Here is a 16048-nt window from a genome sequence, read left to right as displayed (position 1 = left end):
TGCAAAAGTCTTCAAGGCATAGGATGTTTTGTTTTGTTTTTTCAAATTCCAATTTCAAGTGACACATCGATGAATCATCAACAAAATTATATTATAAAAAATAATATTATTTTTGTGGGGCGGCCCGGTAGTCCGGTGGTTAGCACGTCGGCTTCACAGTGCAGAGGTACTGGGTTCAATTCCAGCTCCGGCCTCCCTGTGTGGAGTTTGCATGTTCTCCCCGGGCCTGCGTGGGTTTTCTCCGGGTACTCCGGTTTCCTCCCACGTTCCAAAAACATGCATGGCAGGCTGATTGAACAACTCTAAATTGTCCCTAGGTGTGAGTGTGAGCGCGCATGGTTGTTCGTCTCTGTGTGCCCTGCGATTGACTGGCAACCGGTTCAGGGTGTCCCCTGCCTACTGCCCGAAGACGGCTGGGATAGGCTCCAGCACCCCCCGCGACCCTAGTGAGGATTAAGTGGTTCGGAAGATGGATGGATGGATGGATGATTTTTGTGGGTGCCCTCCCCTGAGGATTTTGATTTGTTGTCATGGAAATAAGTAACCTGTTGTTTCCTTGGCACAAATGTTACTTGGTAAACAATGTCACTTTAGTGCAGCGCTGCCATTTTCTGACCACACATTTTCTTGTTTTTTTTTTTTAATTTCACACAATTATCTAAGGATCGGATTCAGCAGTCATTCATGAACTGCCCCTGCGTCAAAGTAATTTTACGCACGCAGCACTTTTGAATCTTAATGAATGTCACAAACCGCAAACCCATACTAACCTACTTGTCAAATCCCTTCCATCCGCTAAACACAGGCCCAAATGCTTTCATTTACAGCATTACTTAACACTCTGAGATGAAGGATTAATCCAAAAGGCTTTACAATAGCAGTGATTAAACTCAATGATTTGTGCGCGTGTGTGTTTCAGGAAGCTGGAGCTGTCATCTGTGTTTGAGACAACTGAAGGAGAAGGCCTCAGCCTACATCACCCTCAATTAATCTGTAGAGCTAGCTTTGCGTGCCTCTCATCCTTTTGGCCCTCCATCCTGTCCCAAACATTCCCTCCGTCTGTCTGTCCCTCGGCTGCCCTTTTCACGGAGTGCCGATGCGCCTCAGCGTTAGAACCCTGCGACCTTTGACTCAGCGCAGGACCCCAGCGACATCCATCTGAACAGCTTCTGAGGAGAGCTATGCCGTAACTTTCACCATCCATTTGTCATTCACACCCCTCGGCTGTGAATGGACGACACAAAACACACACACACACACACACACACACACACACACAGCGCACCCTTTTGTCCTCTGGTGCAGAAGAATTCATCAGCTGGCAATAGGTTTGCTCACAAGACATACACTCCAGTCTGCCAAGGGCACTTTGGAGCAATACTACTCCACTGGAGCCCCCTTAAGGGCCCACAGAAGAGCCCTAATGATCTTTGGCTGCAACTCATTCAAGTAGTGAGTGAGAATTAACAAGACGGAAAGGTGCAAAGCAGAGGACGTGGCTCGGAAGACCCCGGATAGCAACGGGGGCAGTGACTTTTCGCTCATAACAAAACTTTGGAAAATGAACGTTGAAGTCTGACGCAATGAACTGGTGTCAGATCTTGCTGCCCTGAGCACTTTCCAGTAATTGTACAGAATTCAGTAGTCATTCTAAAAGTAAACTGTTGAAGACCATTCACCGTCAAGTGTGGAGCGCAAACCACCCTGTATGGGTTCCTCATGAATGATTTGGGAATGGATTCTGGAAGCTCACACTGTCCACTTCATATTCACATGTTGAAGAAGAGAGCGGATCTTCTCAAATCAGCGGTCTCTGACGAAACACTATTTGGGGGCGGGGGGGGCCGTGAAATGACTTTTTCAGCTTAGGAACTCTCCAAAAACCTTCCACTTCAGCGAGACAATGACTGTGAAGCCAATACATCACCACGTGCTTGCATATTGTCAGTGTGTTGAGAATGTAGGACCGTTGTGTAGATAAGAGTTTGTCTGGCCTCTTTTTAATTCTTCATTTTTATTATCATTACTTTTCATTTGGATGTAATTATTTGGGTTGTTTGGGGAAATGTTTTTAATTGAAATTGAGATGAAAGCACACTTAAATCGCAATAATGTCTTTGTGATAAGAGCTGTTTTGACCATATTAGGCGTGTTTTAAATGGCGCATGTGTGTGTGTGTGTGTGGATCCGAGCAGTGCGGTAGCTGTAGCTGGCTCCGCACCGGATGGGAGCTTCTTCATGTGAGGCAATGGCAGTTGAGTATCGGAGAGGACATTTGAATGTGAGGAAAAGCAAGATTTTCCTCTCTGAAAAAAAAGTTTTTGTTGAATTTACTCCCATTTTATTTTGTCAAGTGTTTGCACGAAATAAAATCTTCTGGAACCGCATACATTTTTCAACGAGATATGTAATCAACTTCAATGCTTTATGTGAATGAAATCTGGATAAGATAATATCTTCTGGAAGCAACACTTGATGAAATAAAATGGAATAAATTCAACACACAATTTTGCTGTTCAAGCAGTTTTCAGCAGTGATGCAAGTGAGACGCAGTCATTGTTTTAAGCAGGAAATGTCACAAGCTAAAGCTCAAGTGGTACATATGTGCAAAACCAAATTCAAATGACTGAATCTTGGAGTTCTCACTGTGACACACATTGTTGACCAGGCATTCCACAACACCAATTCTGTGATAAGCCCTGATTATTATTATTATTTTTTAATTTACTCAATTTTAATGCGCCAAGTGATTGCACAAAAAAAAATCATCTGGGACCAGAAACATGTTTTAAGTTAAGACAATACAACTAAGTACTTAAAAAAAATATACCTGGATCCAGATTATTTTATTTTGTGCAACCACTTGACAAAATACAATTCAGTTAATTCAAGACGCCTTTTTTTTTTTTTTGCACTGCATGTTTATTTTTGGCTCCTTATGGTGTGGTCTTTTCTTTTTTTGGTGTGTTTTTGCTACAACACCCTCAATATTCTGGGGCTCAAATTTTGGGCTCAAACTGCGGTTTTATCTTTAGTATTCAATTTACTTTGCCTAAAATAATGTAATCCCGGGGCGGCCCGGTAGTCCAGTGGTTAGCACGTCGGCTTCACAGTGCAGAGGTACCGGGTTCAATTCCAGCTCCGGCCTCCCTGTGTGGAGTTTGCATGTTCTCCCCGGGCCTGCGTGGGTTTTCTCCGGGTGCTCCGGTTTCCTCCCACATTCCAAAAACATGCATGGCAGGCTGATTGGACGCTCTAAATTGTCCCTAGGTGTGAGTGTGGGCGTGAATGGTTGTTCGTCTCTGTGTGCCCTGCGATTGGCTGGCAACTGATTCAGGGTGTCCCCGCCTACTGCCCGAAGACGGCTGGGATAGGCTCCAGCAACCCCCGCGACCCTAGTGAGGATCGAGCGGTTCGGAAAATGGATGGATGGATGGATAATGTAATCCCATGAGCAAATATTGCATTTTATTTATTAATAACAACCACTCTGATAAATCAAATTCATTTTGACCAGCTGAAGTTGCATCCAAACATGTCTGCTTATGCGTCACAGTCATAACATGCGCATCGATGGGCGTGGTGATCAAAGTTTCAGCGAAGCCTAATGTTATCAGGCTTACGTCCGTCTCCGTCTCCGTCCCCCCCCCCCCCCCCCCCCCGCTTCTCGCTCTCTCGCTGCACAATAAACCACTAAAACCAGCATGATCATATGTGTCATTCAACCAGAGGAAATGCCACGCCTCATTAAAGATGCAAACTATTACATACTTTGGGAAGTCTTATGTTGAGGAAAAAAAAATCTTATCCCGACCCAGCATATCTGGCTAACCTGGTAGGAAACGCTGAATCAAATTTAGGAAATTGATTTTAACCCGGTGGTCGAGATGGTTAGAGCGTCGGCCTCACAGTGCAGAGGTGTGCGTGGCTTTTCTCCAGGTATTCCAGTTTCCTCCCACATTCCAAAAACATGCATGGCAGGTTAATGGAACACTCTTAATTGTCCCGAGGTGTGAGTGTGAGCACGAATGGTTTTTCGTTTCTGTGTGCCCTGCGATTGGCTGGCAACCGGTTCAGGGTGTCCCCGCCTACTGCACGAAGACAACTGGGATAGGCTCCAGCATCCCCCGCTACCCTAGTGAGGATAAAGCGGTTTGGAAAATGAATGAATGAATTTCATCTTTGAGATGCGCAGTGTCTTTTACAAACAGAGCGAGAGGGACATGTAATTTTCAATTTGCAGTCTTGTGAAAGAGTCTTCATCCATTATTAGATTTGTTGGTTTACCAATGCTGCAATCAGCGTGTGGAAGTAGGACGTCACCCAGTACAGCGCAGTCTTCTGCCAAAGTCAAACAAAAGTAACAAATAACAACAAGGAACAATCGGTGATGTTCTGTTTGCGCGACTAGTCATTAGTGAGATTATTTCCGAGTTTATGGTGGGTGAACAACCAACTGGCGGTGCCATTATCATTCGGGCGGCTGGGAGATGCGTTGATGCCACGCAAACTCAAATGGTGAAAATGCAATTCTCTGTCTGTCTTACTAAGTTTGGTTTGGTACATTTTGCATTATCCTGCATCCGTCCAAGTTTTACTTTGACAAAATGACTGCTTCGAAAAAAGGTCATTGAAACAATAGCAAAAGCGGAGGATACTGTCGCACCACACTGTGTTGTACGCATGCAAATTGTACGTTTGTTCGAAAGCCTACTAAAGTCTGCCAAAATGTTTGGGGTAAATCCACCAAGCAGTCGACTGGATGTGAAATCATAATTTAAGTGGAAATAGCAGATTGCTCCTTGATTGAGAGTTGGAATGTTTGCATTTTGAGGAACGGATAAAGACAAAGGTAACTGGAAAGGCTTTAAAATGAAAAGCTTCCCTGGCGCTTGAAGGTGGAAAAGGATCCGGCAGCCATTTTGTGGGACACACATCATGTTATTGTAAATTGGAATCTAAAGCAGCAAAACTAGACCCAATTTCAAAAAATGTGCGGTGGCAAGGTCAGAGTTGATCCCTCCTTTTTGCCATTCTTGGCTTTTTTTTAATTTATTTTTTTGGTAAATGCTCAGTCTGAGCTTGCACTTTTTAATTTCCCCACCAAAAAGAAGGTAATTGCAAAAACTGTATGTGTGTGAGTGTGTAATGATCATTTTTGCAGTTTTTCCCCCCAATCTGATTGTCCTCTGTAAATAACCCTGGATAAAAAGTTTTAATTTCTATTTTCTACCTTGAGAGGAAGAGGAAATCTTCTTCGACACTTTTTATTCTCATGCTGTCATTACTGCAATCATTGTCTGTAAATTCAACATTCTCCATTTTTTTTCTTCCCTTGACTCCGATTTTTTTCATTAAAATGATGAGACTGAAAAAGAATGCGCTGTATTGTCATTTGTTGGTTTGTATGCACGCATTTATTTTATGGGAGCATATAAATGGAAATTATTCGGTCTGGGGGAAAATGTTTCTTTTTTTCCTGGGTGCAATTATGAAGCTATGGTGACCACCATTTCCTAGAATAGGTTATAAAATGCCAATTCTTCCCTCGCCCTGCGATTGACAGGCGACTAGTTCAAGTTGATCCACGACACGTTTGAAATCAAGCAGTTTTTTCAGCATTCTCCAGTGCATCTGAATAACCATCACATTTGTCAAAAAAATAATGTCTCCAATAATATGTATCATGGAATTGTTTTGGTCAATAATGGCCGACTTGAAATCTCTGAAAAAGGCAACATCAGGGGTTTGCAATTGTCTTCTGAAAACCTGCAGAAAAGGGCAAGCAGACTTTGCTATTCAGGGCAGGTCCACTTGTTTGTTTGTTTTTCCTCTTTGTGATGCATTCCTGCAGAAAAGACATTCATCACAGTGTCTGTGTTGACCAGACCTGACTTTGCAACAACAGCAGGGTGTAGTTGAGCTGCTCAACCATTCCCTTTTCCCTTCTCTGCCTCCTTCCACAAGCCAGACACCAAGCTGCTTCCTTGAGGGAGTAGAGGTGTTTTAGATTTGAAATGGGCTTTGAAAACATGTTTAAATACTTCCTGCATTCGATATTTGGCACCCTTTCCAAAACCTTCCAAAGCCAACCCCCACCCCTGCCACCATCTCCGAAACCTTCAAAAAAAACCGTGCCTGAGTGAATGCAGCACACTCGCATACCTACACACACACACACGCGCACACACACACACACACACACACACACACACACACACACACAGCCGAGAACCGCCATCTTCAGCTTCATCATGCTGACCTCAGTTTCCCTTTGATAACTATTAAAATATTTGTGTGCGCGTGTGATTTACCAGCCAATTACCACATCTCCCAGACAGACTGAGACTGCCAATCCTTTGCCAACCAATCAGAGAGGGGCAATCCGGTGCTAGGCCGGGAGGTGGTTTCTATGGTAACCTGGAGGCCTGTTTGCATGGTGACTGATGGAGGAGTGATGGATTACAGTAATGGGATGGACTGGGGCAGGGGGGGTGGTGAGAGGGGAAGGCAAAGATGAAGTCGCGGAAAGAGGTGAGGATGGAGAAAGAAAGAGAGGGTGGAAGAGCAGAGTTTAAAAGAAACGGGGGAGGGGCTGTGTGTGTGTGGGTGTGGGGGGGGGGGGGGGGGGTCAGGAAGACTCATACATAAATATATTGAAAATGAATGCATCTGAAATGAAATGACTGAAAAATTAAAAATGAATGAGGCTGGACAATGAGAGAAGTGGATAGAGGAGAGGAGGGGGCAGAAGAAGTGGAGAGGGTTTGTATTTCTGTTTGTAGATTGGTGGTGGCGGGAGGGGGATTGCATCAGTTTGAGATGGAATTGTCCTTCTTTCTTCTGTCTGCCTCGAAATTTCGGTCGAGCCAACTGCCTTTGGTGGAGGCAGACAAGTAAAAATTGAAAGACAAAACATACAACATTTTACATGATAAAGTGGACTAAAACCTCTCATTTGCTTGTATGATGATGGTGGGGGAAACTGGAAATACTAGGAGTGCTGTACAGTACTTCAGTATTTCTTTTTTTTCTTTTTTTCATGACTGTTGGTGGTGCATTAAAGCAAATAAATGAGTTTATTTTACCTTGAGATGGTGTCTTGGTAGTTGAGAATAAATGGAAGCCAGAAGCTCGTGAGCCTCCGTATTTTCCACCGGAAACACGTCATGACCATTGACCAGTGAACATTCATTCATTCATTCATCTTCCGAACCGCTTCATCCTCACATTTGATGGAATTTCGCGTTTGTCGCTTGAGTGTAAGGGCTGTTTGTGTTGTCAATTCCAGCTCCAGCTTCGTCTCTGTGTGCCCTGCGATTGGCTGGCAACCGGTTCAGGGTGTCCCCCGCCTACTGCCCGAAGACGGCTGGGGTAGGCTCCACTATAACCGCGACCGTTGTGAGGATAAAGCGAAGTGTAAAATGGATGGATGGGTGGATGTTAGTAATGTTTTTTTGTTTTTGTTTTTGCTCTGATAAATGTAATGATTTGTGGAACCAAATCCATAAATCTTTTCAAAATATAACCAAGCAAATTATAAAATGATTATAATTTTGTGCCATTCATGGTTATCTTTAATGATTATCAGCCCCAGACAGTTTGAACTCATCAACTGTTCATGATTTGTATTAGTTCTGATAACACAGGCCAGCAGACCAGATCATCAATTTGTCGAGTACATTTCACTGGTTGAGGAGGAGCAATTGAATAATCTGCAATAGCAATTTGAAAGGGGAAAAGAACAAGCGGGTGAAGTGGAAAAAAAACCCCCCACAATTCAACACTGCAACCTAGAGGCAGCCTTAAGTAACATCCACTTTCTTTCCCTCAGGCAAAAACAGCTCGAATGCATGCAGTGCCTGGATGGAGGGGTAAATATTATTCAAGCCAACTAACCACAATTCACGAGGAAATGTTGATCGTGATAATTCAGGTGAATGCAAAAATACAGTGGTTGCTTGATTTCTTCTTTGATCAGTTCCAGACAATAACGTTTGATCATTCAAACTAATTGCCACTGATTCACACTTTATTATCTGCCCGCCCTTTCTTGTTTATTGTGTTTAAAAAAAACAATCAAAACAATACGTGTCATTAAACAATCGTTTCATTCAGGGACCTTCATAATAAAGGAATTAGACGGCGCATACGCAGTCACAACTTCACGCGTTGTCGCCAAATGTCTCTCAGACAGATTTATGCTGAGTACTTAATATGAAAAATGAATACAGAGCAAAGTAATGGGAAAATACAAGGCTGATTAAATAAAGCTCGGTTTGTTTTGTCTAATCCCCAATGCTCACTGTCTGTTTTGGCTCGCCTGCATGGCTTTCTTTGGCTTCATTTCAAATTAAACCTTATCCAATCTTCAGGTGGTGCTTTTAATTCAAATGGCCGTCAACAACTGAATAAATAAACTTGACTGATATTGGGGGGAGAGCAAAAGTCCATCTTTTATCCTGACTACCTGGCCAACATCCATCGACAACCTACAATTGGCACGCAGGTGCATCTGGTGAAAACCGAATATGTGTGTTGGGGGGCATGGGTTTTTCATTCCCGGAAAAAAATTTCAGCACAGCTACTACGTGTGTTCCTCAGACGATGTTTAATACTTCAGTCTGTGTTTGCTCCTCACAACATGTCCTCCTGTTTCAAGAATAATAGCCAACTCTTGATCATTCAGTCCAGAAAATATTGCCACAGCAAAAACGAAAAGAAAGAAGGCATTGCAATTCCATTGCCATTTTTTCCAGAATGAAAATACGGTAGCTCAAGTCATGTTTTAACAGAATCCACCCCGATTACATGTCTATACAATAAGATAAGATAAGAAAACCTTTATTAGTCTCGCAATGGAGAAATTCCAGATTCACAGCAGCAAAGTTATGAAAGGAAGAAGTAGAACAACAAAATATAGGAGCTGCTTGAAAGGCAGCCACTCACGCGGCGCCATTTTGAAGTCAAAATAACAAAAATAACACAACACATAGGACACAGACAGTCGTGCAATCTTCACCACTTTTCTGCATACACTTTGTTCTCTGAAGCAGTTATAGATGAAAGAGGAGAGGATCAAAGTGTCCATAGTTTGGCTAATTTAACTTAATTGGGTAATGTGATCATGTCGATGCAAGTAAGGGCAAGAGTTTTGAGCAATGTTATCACACCACCTGTGTCGTGATCGTGGGAAAAACAACACCTGAAGAAATCGATAACCCGGTGCTGCCGTGTGCAAATTTGTTAGCAAACCTGCTAAGCACACTGACGCATGTTTTGCACCACTCGGTGACACATTTGTTTCAGCTCTCTATTGTCAAACAGTGTCAAATGAACATGCCTCCAATGCATTATCAGTTTGCCTCATGGGTTTTTTTTGCATTTGAAGTGCTCAGAGTAATAGGAAAGAAAATATTTCAAATCATCAAAAAGTCATTTTTAAAAAATTGCGTACCATAATAATTTCCGCAGTGGTCATACGTGTCTGTTAATACTTGAGTACACAATTACCATAACCGCAAAAAAAAAAAGCATCAAAATATTTATTTAGTATTTTCTTTATATCTAGCAGTTTGAATTGATTACACCTAATGCTGGCGTAAAAGAATACACAGACACACACTTTTTCCTCACGTGTTGGCTTAAGTCGAGATAAAGAAAGTTAGCAAAGAAGGTGAAAGGTGATGTGAAGCCATGTACTGTATATATGAAAGTCCCCCCCTCTCCCCTCGGTGCACACTGCGGAAGCTGACAAGTGTGAGGCGTGGTGAGTGGACATACACACATGAACTGCAAAAAAATATCGCCCGGAGCTACACGGCGAATAGTTCATATTTGCTCTTTTCAATCAAGGAAAACCCAAAATGGACACCTTGGCAACTCTGTACACGCTTCTGTCCCTCTTACTTTTTGTTCACGCGGACCTTGTGGAACAATTTGAGGTTTGTGTGGTTGCATACCATTTGGCAAAAGCAAGCATTGAATGAAATAATGTGAATATGTTTGTGCTCTCTGTAATTGTATTATCTTCATATTTTGCCTCAGGATGTGCCTGAATGCCTGAAGTATTTCTACAAAAGTAAAGTGCCGAGTTGGGGGTCTTCAACACCTGGCGCCGCTCGTCTCTGTCAGCGATTTGTCAACCGGTAAAAAGTGGAAGTATAACTTCCATATGACAAAATATACGTTTTGAGACAGCTGATCCACACTCATTTTGCAAGGTCAGAGGTTAAGAATTTGGATTAGGGTGTAGCTCATTATTTCTGTTCTACTTTATTCCGAATGGTGATCAGGTGTTGGCTACAAAAAAAATTTTTAAAAATCACACGAAAACTCATCCGAGATGAGTTGTTTACAATGTGACCGCTAGCCAAAATGGGTTGTGTAACTTTTTTGGACACACCTTCTCTTCCAAATCATACGCAAGTGTGTCCAAAAACATCATTGGTCAGCACATGAAAGAAAAAAAAAATCTTCTTTTCAACGAAGGAGCTTCTTTACACTTGCAGGTACCACTTTGCCACATTATACGACACAAACCATCGCATCGCGGTTTACTCGGCATACGTGTTCCAGCCCAGCAATGGAGGTGGACGGGAGAGAAGGTGGTTTGTAGAGCCTCAGGTTGGTACAACGCAGAACAATACTCATCATAATAATAATTGTATACCGTATACACTCTTAAGTCTTTTGATAAAGCCAACACATGATGAAGTGCAGCTAGTTACAGCGGTCACCCGCTTTTTTGAAACTGAGAGCTACTTCTTGAGTGCTGATTAATTTTCAAGGGCGACCAGATAGAGGTACATTTTTGAAATAATACATCTGCTGAAATTACCTTTGAATTGTATGTTGTTATTAATCATTTATTAATCAGTTATTAAGGATTTCTCACAATAATTTACCAACAATAATTTTACACGGTAGGAACGTGAGCAACATCAACATATTTTTTTAAATGATCACTTTTACCTAGGAAATCACAATGTCTCCTCACGAGTGCAACTACTTGCACAACAGGCCTGTGGGCTGCTGATGTGGTCCATGGGGGGGGGGGGGGGGGCTACCTGGTGCTCACATGCACCATGTTAGTGACACCCTCAGCTCATAAAAGCAGAGGCAGCTGTGTCTGTAGTGACATCTGTTGAAAGTGGAGTTTGTGATGTTCTTCTAGCTAGTCAATAAATCATGGCAAGCAGAAATGAAGGATGGTTACTGGCTGGGGCGAGATCATCCTGGGATCTACCTAGGCGAGAAACAGGCTCTCAATGAGGACTACACACACTCTGGCTTTGACCGAGGTCACCTGAACCCCAATGGACATCATGCAGGTAATCCAAACGCTGACATACAATTCATGTACAGACACATTTATTTTCTCACCAGCCTCAAATAGACAACGCAGTTAGCTGTTTTGAACAACAACGTATTCAGCGCGTATTCAACTGGTGGTGTCAGTCCTCCATTTTCTGTACGACTGACCCTCCATTGGGTCGTGGGTGGGTTGAAGCCGACTCCAGCAAAAGCGTGATGTGGCATACACCTTTGACTGTCACTAACGGGGAACATAAAGACTCCAGGGGTGTAAAACTCATTTTGGTCACGAGCCACGCCGTAATTATGATTTCCCACCAAGGTCCGTTTTGAATGTGAACATGATGATCGCCTGACATGATCGCAGATAGTTCTACACAATGAATTGATTGATAACTAGTTTTGAAATCAGAAGAAATATGGATCAGAAAATGGATGGATGGTGTATTTGGAGAATTAGCTCATTGTCTTCTCAGTCAGGGTTGCTCCCCCTTTTTAATTGCTCTCCACTCCTTTTTGACAGTTCCTGGACGCAATGCCACTTTCACCCTCACCAACGTGGTTCCTCAGAACCCCAAATTGAACCAGAACGCATGGAGAATCCATGAGTCTCAGCTGAATGATCTTTTCCGCCAAAAGTGTTCCAAGGCTTATGTTTTGGTGGGTGCAATACCCTCTGCGGACAATTGGATTGTCAAGAACAATGTGAGGCGTGTCAACATCCCAGACTACGTGTGGAACGCATACTGCTGTGTGGACAACAACGACAGGCCCGTTCAGGGTGGCGCGGCTGCAGCCAGGAACACAGAAGACAACTGGGTGGAGAAATTGTCTTTGGATGAATTTGGAGAGTTCTTGCAGCAGTTCTCAAATCAACCAGTAGGAGAGCTTTTCCACAACAGCTGCAACATTTGATTTGGTGATGGATTATTTGGGGGATTTTGCCAAAAGATGTCATGCAAATTGTGAAGAACTATTTTTGAAAAACGGCAAAACAAAACGGTTTGTCTTTCCCTTTCGCAGCATGGCGGCTGTGCATTGACTCAATGCTAACAAATGAATAAAAAGGAACGTTCCAATTTTTTTTCCACGAGTCTTTTCCCACTGACCACAAAGACATAAAATCCTCTGCACTGTTGATATGTAATGTAACTATTTGCTACATCGTAATATATTTTTCCAATCGCGGAATATCATTGATGGAAATGGCCACAGCGAGTATTAGGGATGGGAATTGATCATATTTTTACGATTCCAATTCCATTTCGATTGCGTTTAATGATTCTCATCTTTATCATTTCTCATATCGATATTAAGAGATATTAAGATTAGCAACACTTTTGTTTTATGTCCTAATTGTATCTGTAAAATACATTTCTGAAAGCAACATGAGCTGACAAACCCAACAGTGTGGTTTTAATCCTCCGATTATCCTTAGGGTCAATTTGACCCCATTCACTTTTTATCATTCAAAAAATAATAGCTGACAATTTTTTTGTTCTATATTTCATGATTGTAAAATGCAACCAAACTTTTGACCATTAGATGCCATGTTTCTTGCAAGCCAAGCTAGCTAATATTGTTGCCACGCATGTTGTTGTCCGAGGCCAAGTGCCTGGTGACGTCATTCTTCCCGACTGGTACAGATAAGGGAACTGTTTGCAAGAAAAATGGCAAACCATGCCAAGGACTTGAGACTCTGGGAACTATTTCTCAACAAGAACCGGTTATCGATTCCCATCCCTAGCAAATACAATACACGTTTTTAGACATTGCTCACAGTTCAAATGAGTGGGCCATCAGGGTTGAGATTCTACCTGTAATCAGATAATTCCCACGTTTAGTACAAAATCCCCCCAGACGTTGTCATGACAATATCAAAAAGTCGAAACGATAAATCTGTGACTCATACATCTTAATTTGTTTCATCCTAAAAAATACGATTCCAAGTTCACTTAAATGAAAATCTTTGCTAAATTGGGAAACAGGAATCAGTGCAGTAGCGTTGCCATGCGATAGAATGCAGCGGTCACTCTGCGTAAAAATTTGCGAATCCTCTTCAACATGCTCTTATTGGACTCAAGGTCAACATTTCCATCCGAGGCGGGGATTCGTAGCTGATCAAGCGACACTTCTTTGTCTGTCACAGGGCTCAGGCTGCCACTGTCGGGTTGTTGGGCCATCGTAATGAAAGGATGTTGCAACGCTTGTGAGGCAGAGATTCTCTGATGTCCGTCAAGATGCAACATCTGTTTGAGCAGGTCCAAGAAAGCCTTCCTGTTGTCCAGCTCGCCCTCCCCGCAGTCTCCCCCGGGGGGCAACTGAATCATATCTTCCAGGGGTTTGGGAAGCTCTCTGCAAGTATCCTGGTTTTTGGGTTTCTCATTGTTTGCCGCTTCAAACTCCTCTGCTGTCATGAGCCTATATTGAGAAACACCAACCTCCTCATCTTCAGTGAAATAGTTCTCGGTGTATTTCCCAGCGTGAAGCAGGTGGTCTTCGGGCTGGCCCAGAACACAGATGATATGTTTCATCATTTGATATTCACAGTTGACAGCGAATAGGTTTCCAGGCAGGAACAGGAAGGCCATGATGCAGCCGACGCTCCAGACATCTATGTTCTCGTTGTAAGGGAGGCCGAGGGTAATTTCCGGCGCTCGATATCCCACCGGTTGAATCTCCAACCCGAGCTTAATTTTGGATGCTGGAATCGCATTGCCAAAGTCAATCAGTTTCACCTTCAAGGGCTGTTCTTTCCTATTAACAATCATAATGTTGTCGGGTTTGATGTCAGTGTGCAAGATACCGACACGCTTCAGAGTGACTAAGGCCACGAGAAGCTGATGGGCAATGACACGTATTTCGTCCAGAGACAACGGCTGACGTTGTCGCTCTTCCAGCAGATAAATGAGATCACAGTCCAATACCTCAAAGACCAGACAGATGTTTCCCTCGTGCTCAAACTGCTCAAAGAACTTGACCACGTTGGCGCTATCTGCATCCATATCACGGATCATCTTCAGTATGGACAGCTCTTTGTCTGTGTCCTGTTTGATGGAAGGGTCATTCTTCAAGATCTTAATAGCCACCATCTCTGACGTGTCCAGACTTTTGCACACTGCCACTTTCCCATAGCAGCCTTCGCCGATGAAATCAAGGACCGAGTAAGCATTGGACTTACTGTACAAAACCTTCCCTATCTTGACTTCAGATCTCGTCACTTTCACTGCAAAACAAGGACACACAGGACATTACTGTCAAGTCAGTAGTCAAATCTAAGTGAAATAGAATTGAGAACACCGTAAGTCTGTGAGCAGCGTGGTGCCTCTGGACTTGGTCCATATGTAAAGGGCATAAAACTGTCTATTATATGAATAAAATGTACTTGAAAATACAAGTGTTTTATAATAAAAATAATAAAAGTAATCATGTTAATCCAGCCATCCATCCATTTTCCGATCTGCTTATCATCACAAAGGTCGCGGGGGGTGCTGGAGCCTATGCCAGCTGTCTTCAGGCAGTAGGCGGGGGACACCCTGAACCGGTTGCCAGCCAATCGCCGGGCACACAGAGACGAACAACTAATCTGACCCGAACGCACATAGGTGCGTATTAAAAAAAGTGTTTCCTTGCAAAAAATAAAAATAAAAAATTACGTTATCTCGCAAACTTTGCCAGGAAAAGCAATGTTTTTTCTTCCAGTACACAAAAAAACCCTCTGCAATTGCAAAATTGTTTTTGTTCACAACATAATAATTCAAAAGATAATGAACAAATGAATATGAAATTACCGGTAATAATATTGGTTAAAATGCGGTTGCATTGGTGCAGCGGTAAGCGTAAACATGCTTGTGTCTAAGGTATCAGATGATAACATCATAATTTAAGAAATCAAATGAGTGATGACATGAATTAAAGTACAGTACAGGCAGGATAGTAGAACAGCGCGATGCTCTGAAGCCCAATGAGGACATGGCTCCATTTTTTTCACATCTCCCTGGCCCTCTTGTGTTTTTTTAAGTGATTTTCTTGATTACAAAACGATCTGTATTGCTGCAACAGCTTAAAATAGATTGTCTTAACCTAAAATGCGAGAAAACGCGACTACAACGACAACAACTACTATTACTACTACTTCTAATAATAATAATAATTTTAAAGAGACTTTACGTTTGACCTATTGCCATTGTAGTCACCGATGTGCACTCACTTGAAGAAACGGATGAGGCTGAAGACTCCGAGCTTGTCCATGAAGACATCGTACAAAGTTCCGCTTGCTTTTCGGCGTCAGCAGTTCTTCTGACGGCTAACCCTTTTTTCTGGAACTTTCAATTAACTGGTCGGTGACGTAATAGAGAGCTTCTTTGAATTGAAAAGCCCCCTTTCGAGCAGAACAGCGTAGAAGAAATGCAGTTGAGGAGATCCCTCAACTTTCAAGACGGCCGAACTGCTCTCTGGAATCTGTGAACAAGTGCATTTAGCATTGCAGATATTCGGAGCGTCATAACGGGGCATGATCAAAGAATATTTGTTCAACTGTGGACATCCGTGGACGCAAAGTTCCCCTGCAGGCGTTTGTGAGGTTTTAGCTACTGTTCGTATGCTGGCGTTGTCTGTACACAACTACCACAAGAAATGAGCTCTTCTGTGTCTGTAATATTTTGTACACTAAGTGACGTTTCAAAGTGCGTGCGCTTTTTATTGACAAACGAGCCAGCACGTAGATAGATAG

General features: G+C 42.7%; 3 protein-coding genes across 4 annotated transcripts in view; 2 read left to right on the top strand and 1 right to left on the bottom strand.

Annotated features, from left to right (window-relative positions):
• dpf1 (double PHD fingers 1) overlaps positions 1–5379 on the top strand; it is a 35431-nt gene extending 30052 nt beyond the window's left edge. For both annotated transcript variants that reach the window (XM_086125623.1, XM_086125622.1), the window contains one exon: positions 920–5379. In XM_086125623.1, coding sequence (XP_085981749.1) covers positions 920–990 — 71 coding nt within the window. In that variant the 3' untranslated portion in view covers positions 991–5379. The remainder of the gene's footprint in view (positions 1–919) is intronic.
• A 4348-nt stretch (positions 5380–9727) lies between these two features.
• On the top strand, positions 9728–12389 carry LOC147197217 (endonuclease domain-containing 1 protein). Its single transcript, XM_086125560.1, has 6 exons — positions 9728–9769; positions 9856–9944; positions 10048–10148; positions 10512–10626; positions 11177–11333; positions 11840–12389. Exons 2-6 carry the CDS (start codon positions 9867–9869, stop codon positions 12229–12231), a joined length of 843 nt encoding a protein of 280 aa, XP_085981686.1. The 5' UTR covers positions 9728–9769; positions 9856–9866; the 3' UTR covers positions 12232–12389.
• A 918-nt stretch (positions 12390–13307) lies between these two features.
• On the bottom strand, positions 13308–15575 carry LOC147197216 (homeodomain-interacting protein kinase 1-like). Its single transcript, XM_086125752.1, has 2 exons — positions 15527–15575; positions 13308–14542 (listed from the first exon to the last, which is right to left on the bottom strand). Exons 1-2 carry the CDS (start codon positions 15573–15575, stop codon positions 13308–13310), a joined length of 1284 nt encoding a protein of 427 aa, XP_085981878.1.
• Positions 15576–16048: the final 473 nt, after the last annotated feature.

Source organism: Hippocampus guttulatus, chromosome 12 (genome assembly GCF_054856545.1).
Source record: "Hippocampus guttulatus isolate MCC_2025c chromosome 12, RoL_Hgut_1.0, whole genome shotgun sequence".
Lineage (NCBI taxonomy): Eukaryota > Metazoa > Chordata > Actinopteri > Syngnathiformes > Syngnathidae > Hippocampus > Hippocampus guttulatus.
This window is presented reverse-complemented; position numbering and strand designations above follow the sequence as displayed.

What these genes read in the sequence shown, in the direction of transcription:
- LOC147197217 (XM_086125560.1), top strand. Translation starts at nt 9,867, where the DNA reads ATGGACACCTTGGCAACTCTGTACACGCTTCTGTCCCTCTTACTTTTT. An exon ending in TGTCAGCGATTTGTCAACCG is followed by an intron (nt 10,149 to 10,511) that starts GTAAAAAGTGGA and finishes TTACACTTGCAG; the next exon opens with GTACCACTTTGCCACATTAT. An exon ending in GGTGGTTTGTAGAGCCTCAG is followed by an intron (nt 10,627 to 11,176) that starts GTTGGTACAACG and finishes ATGTTCTTCTAG; the next exon opens with CTAGTCAATAAATCATGGCA.
- LOC147197216 (XM_086125752.1), bottom strand. Translation starts at nt 15,575, where the DNA reads ATGTCTTCATGGACAAGCTCGGAGTCTTCAGCCTCATCCGTTTCTTCA. An exon ending in AGCCTCATCCGTTTCTTCAA is followed by an intron (nt 14,543 to 15,526) that starts GTGAGTGCACAT and finishes CTTGTTTTGCAG; the next exon opens with TGAAAGTGACGAGATCTGAA.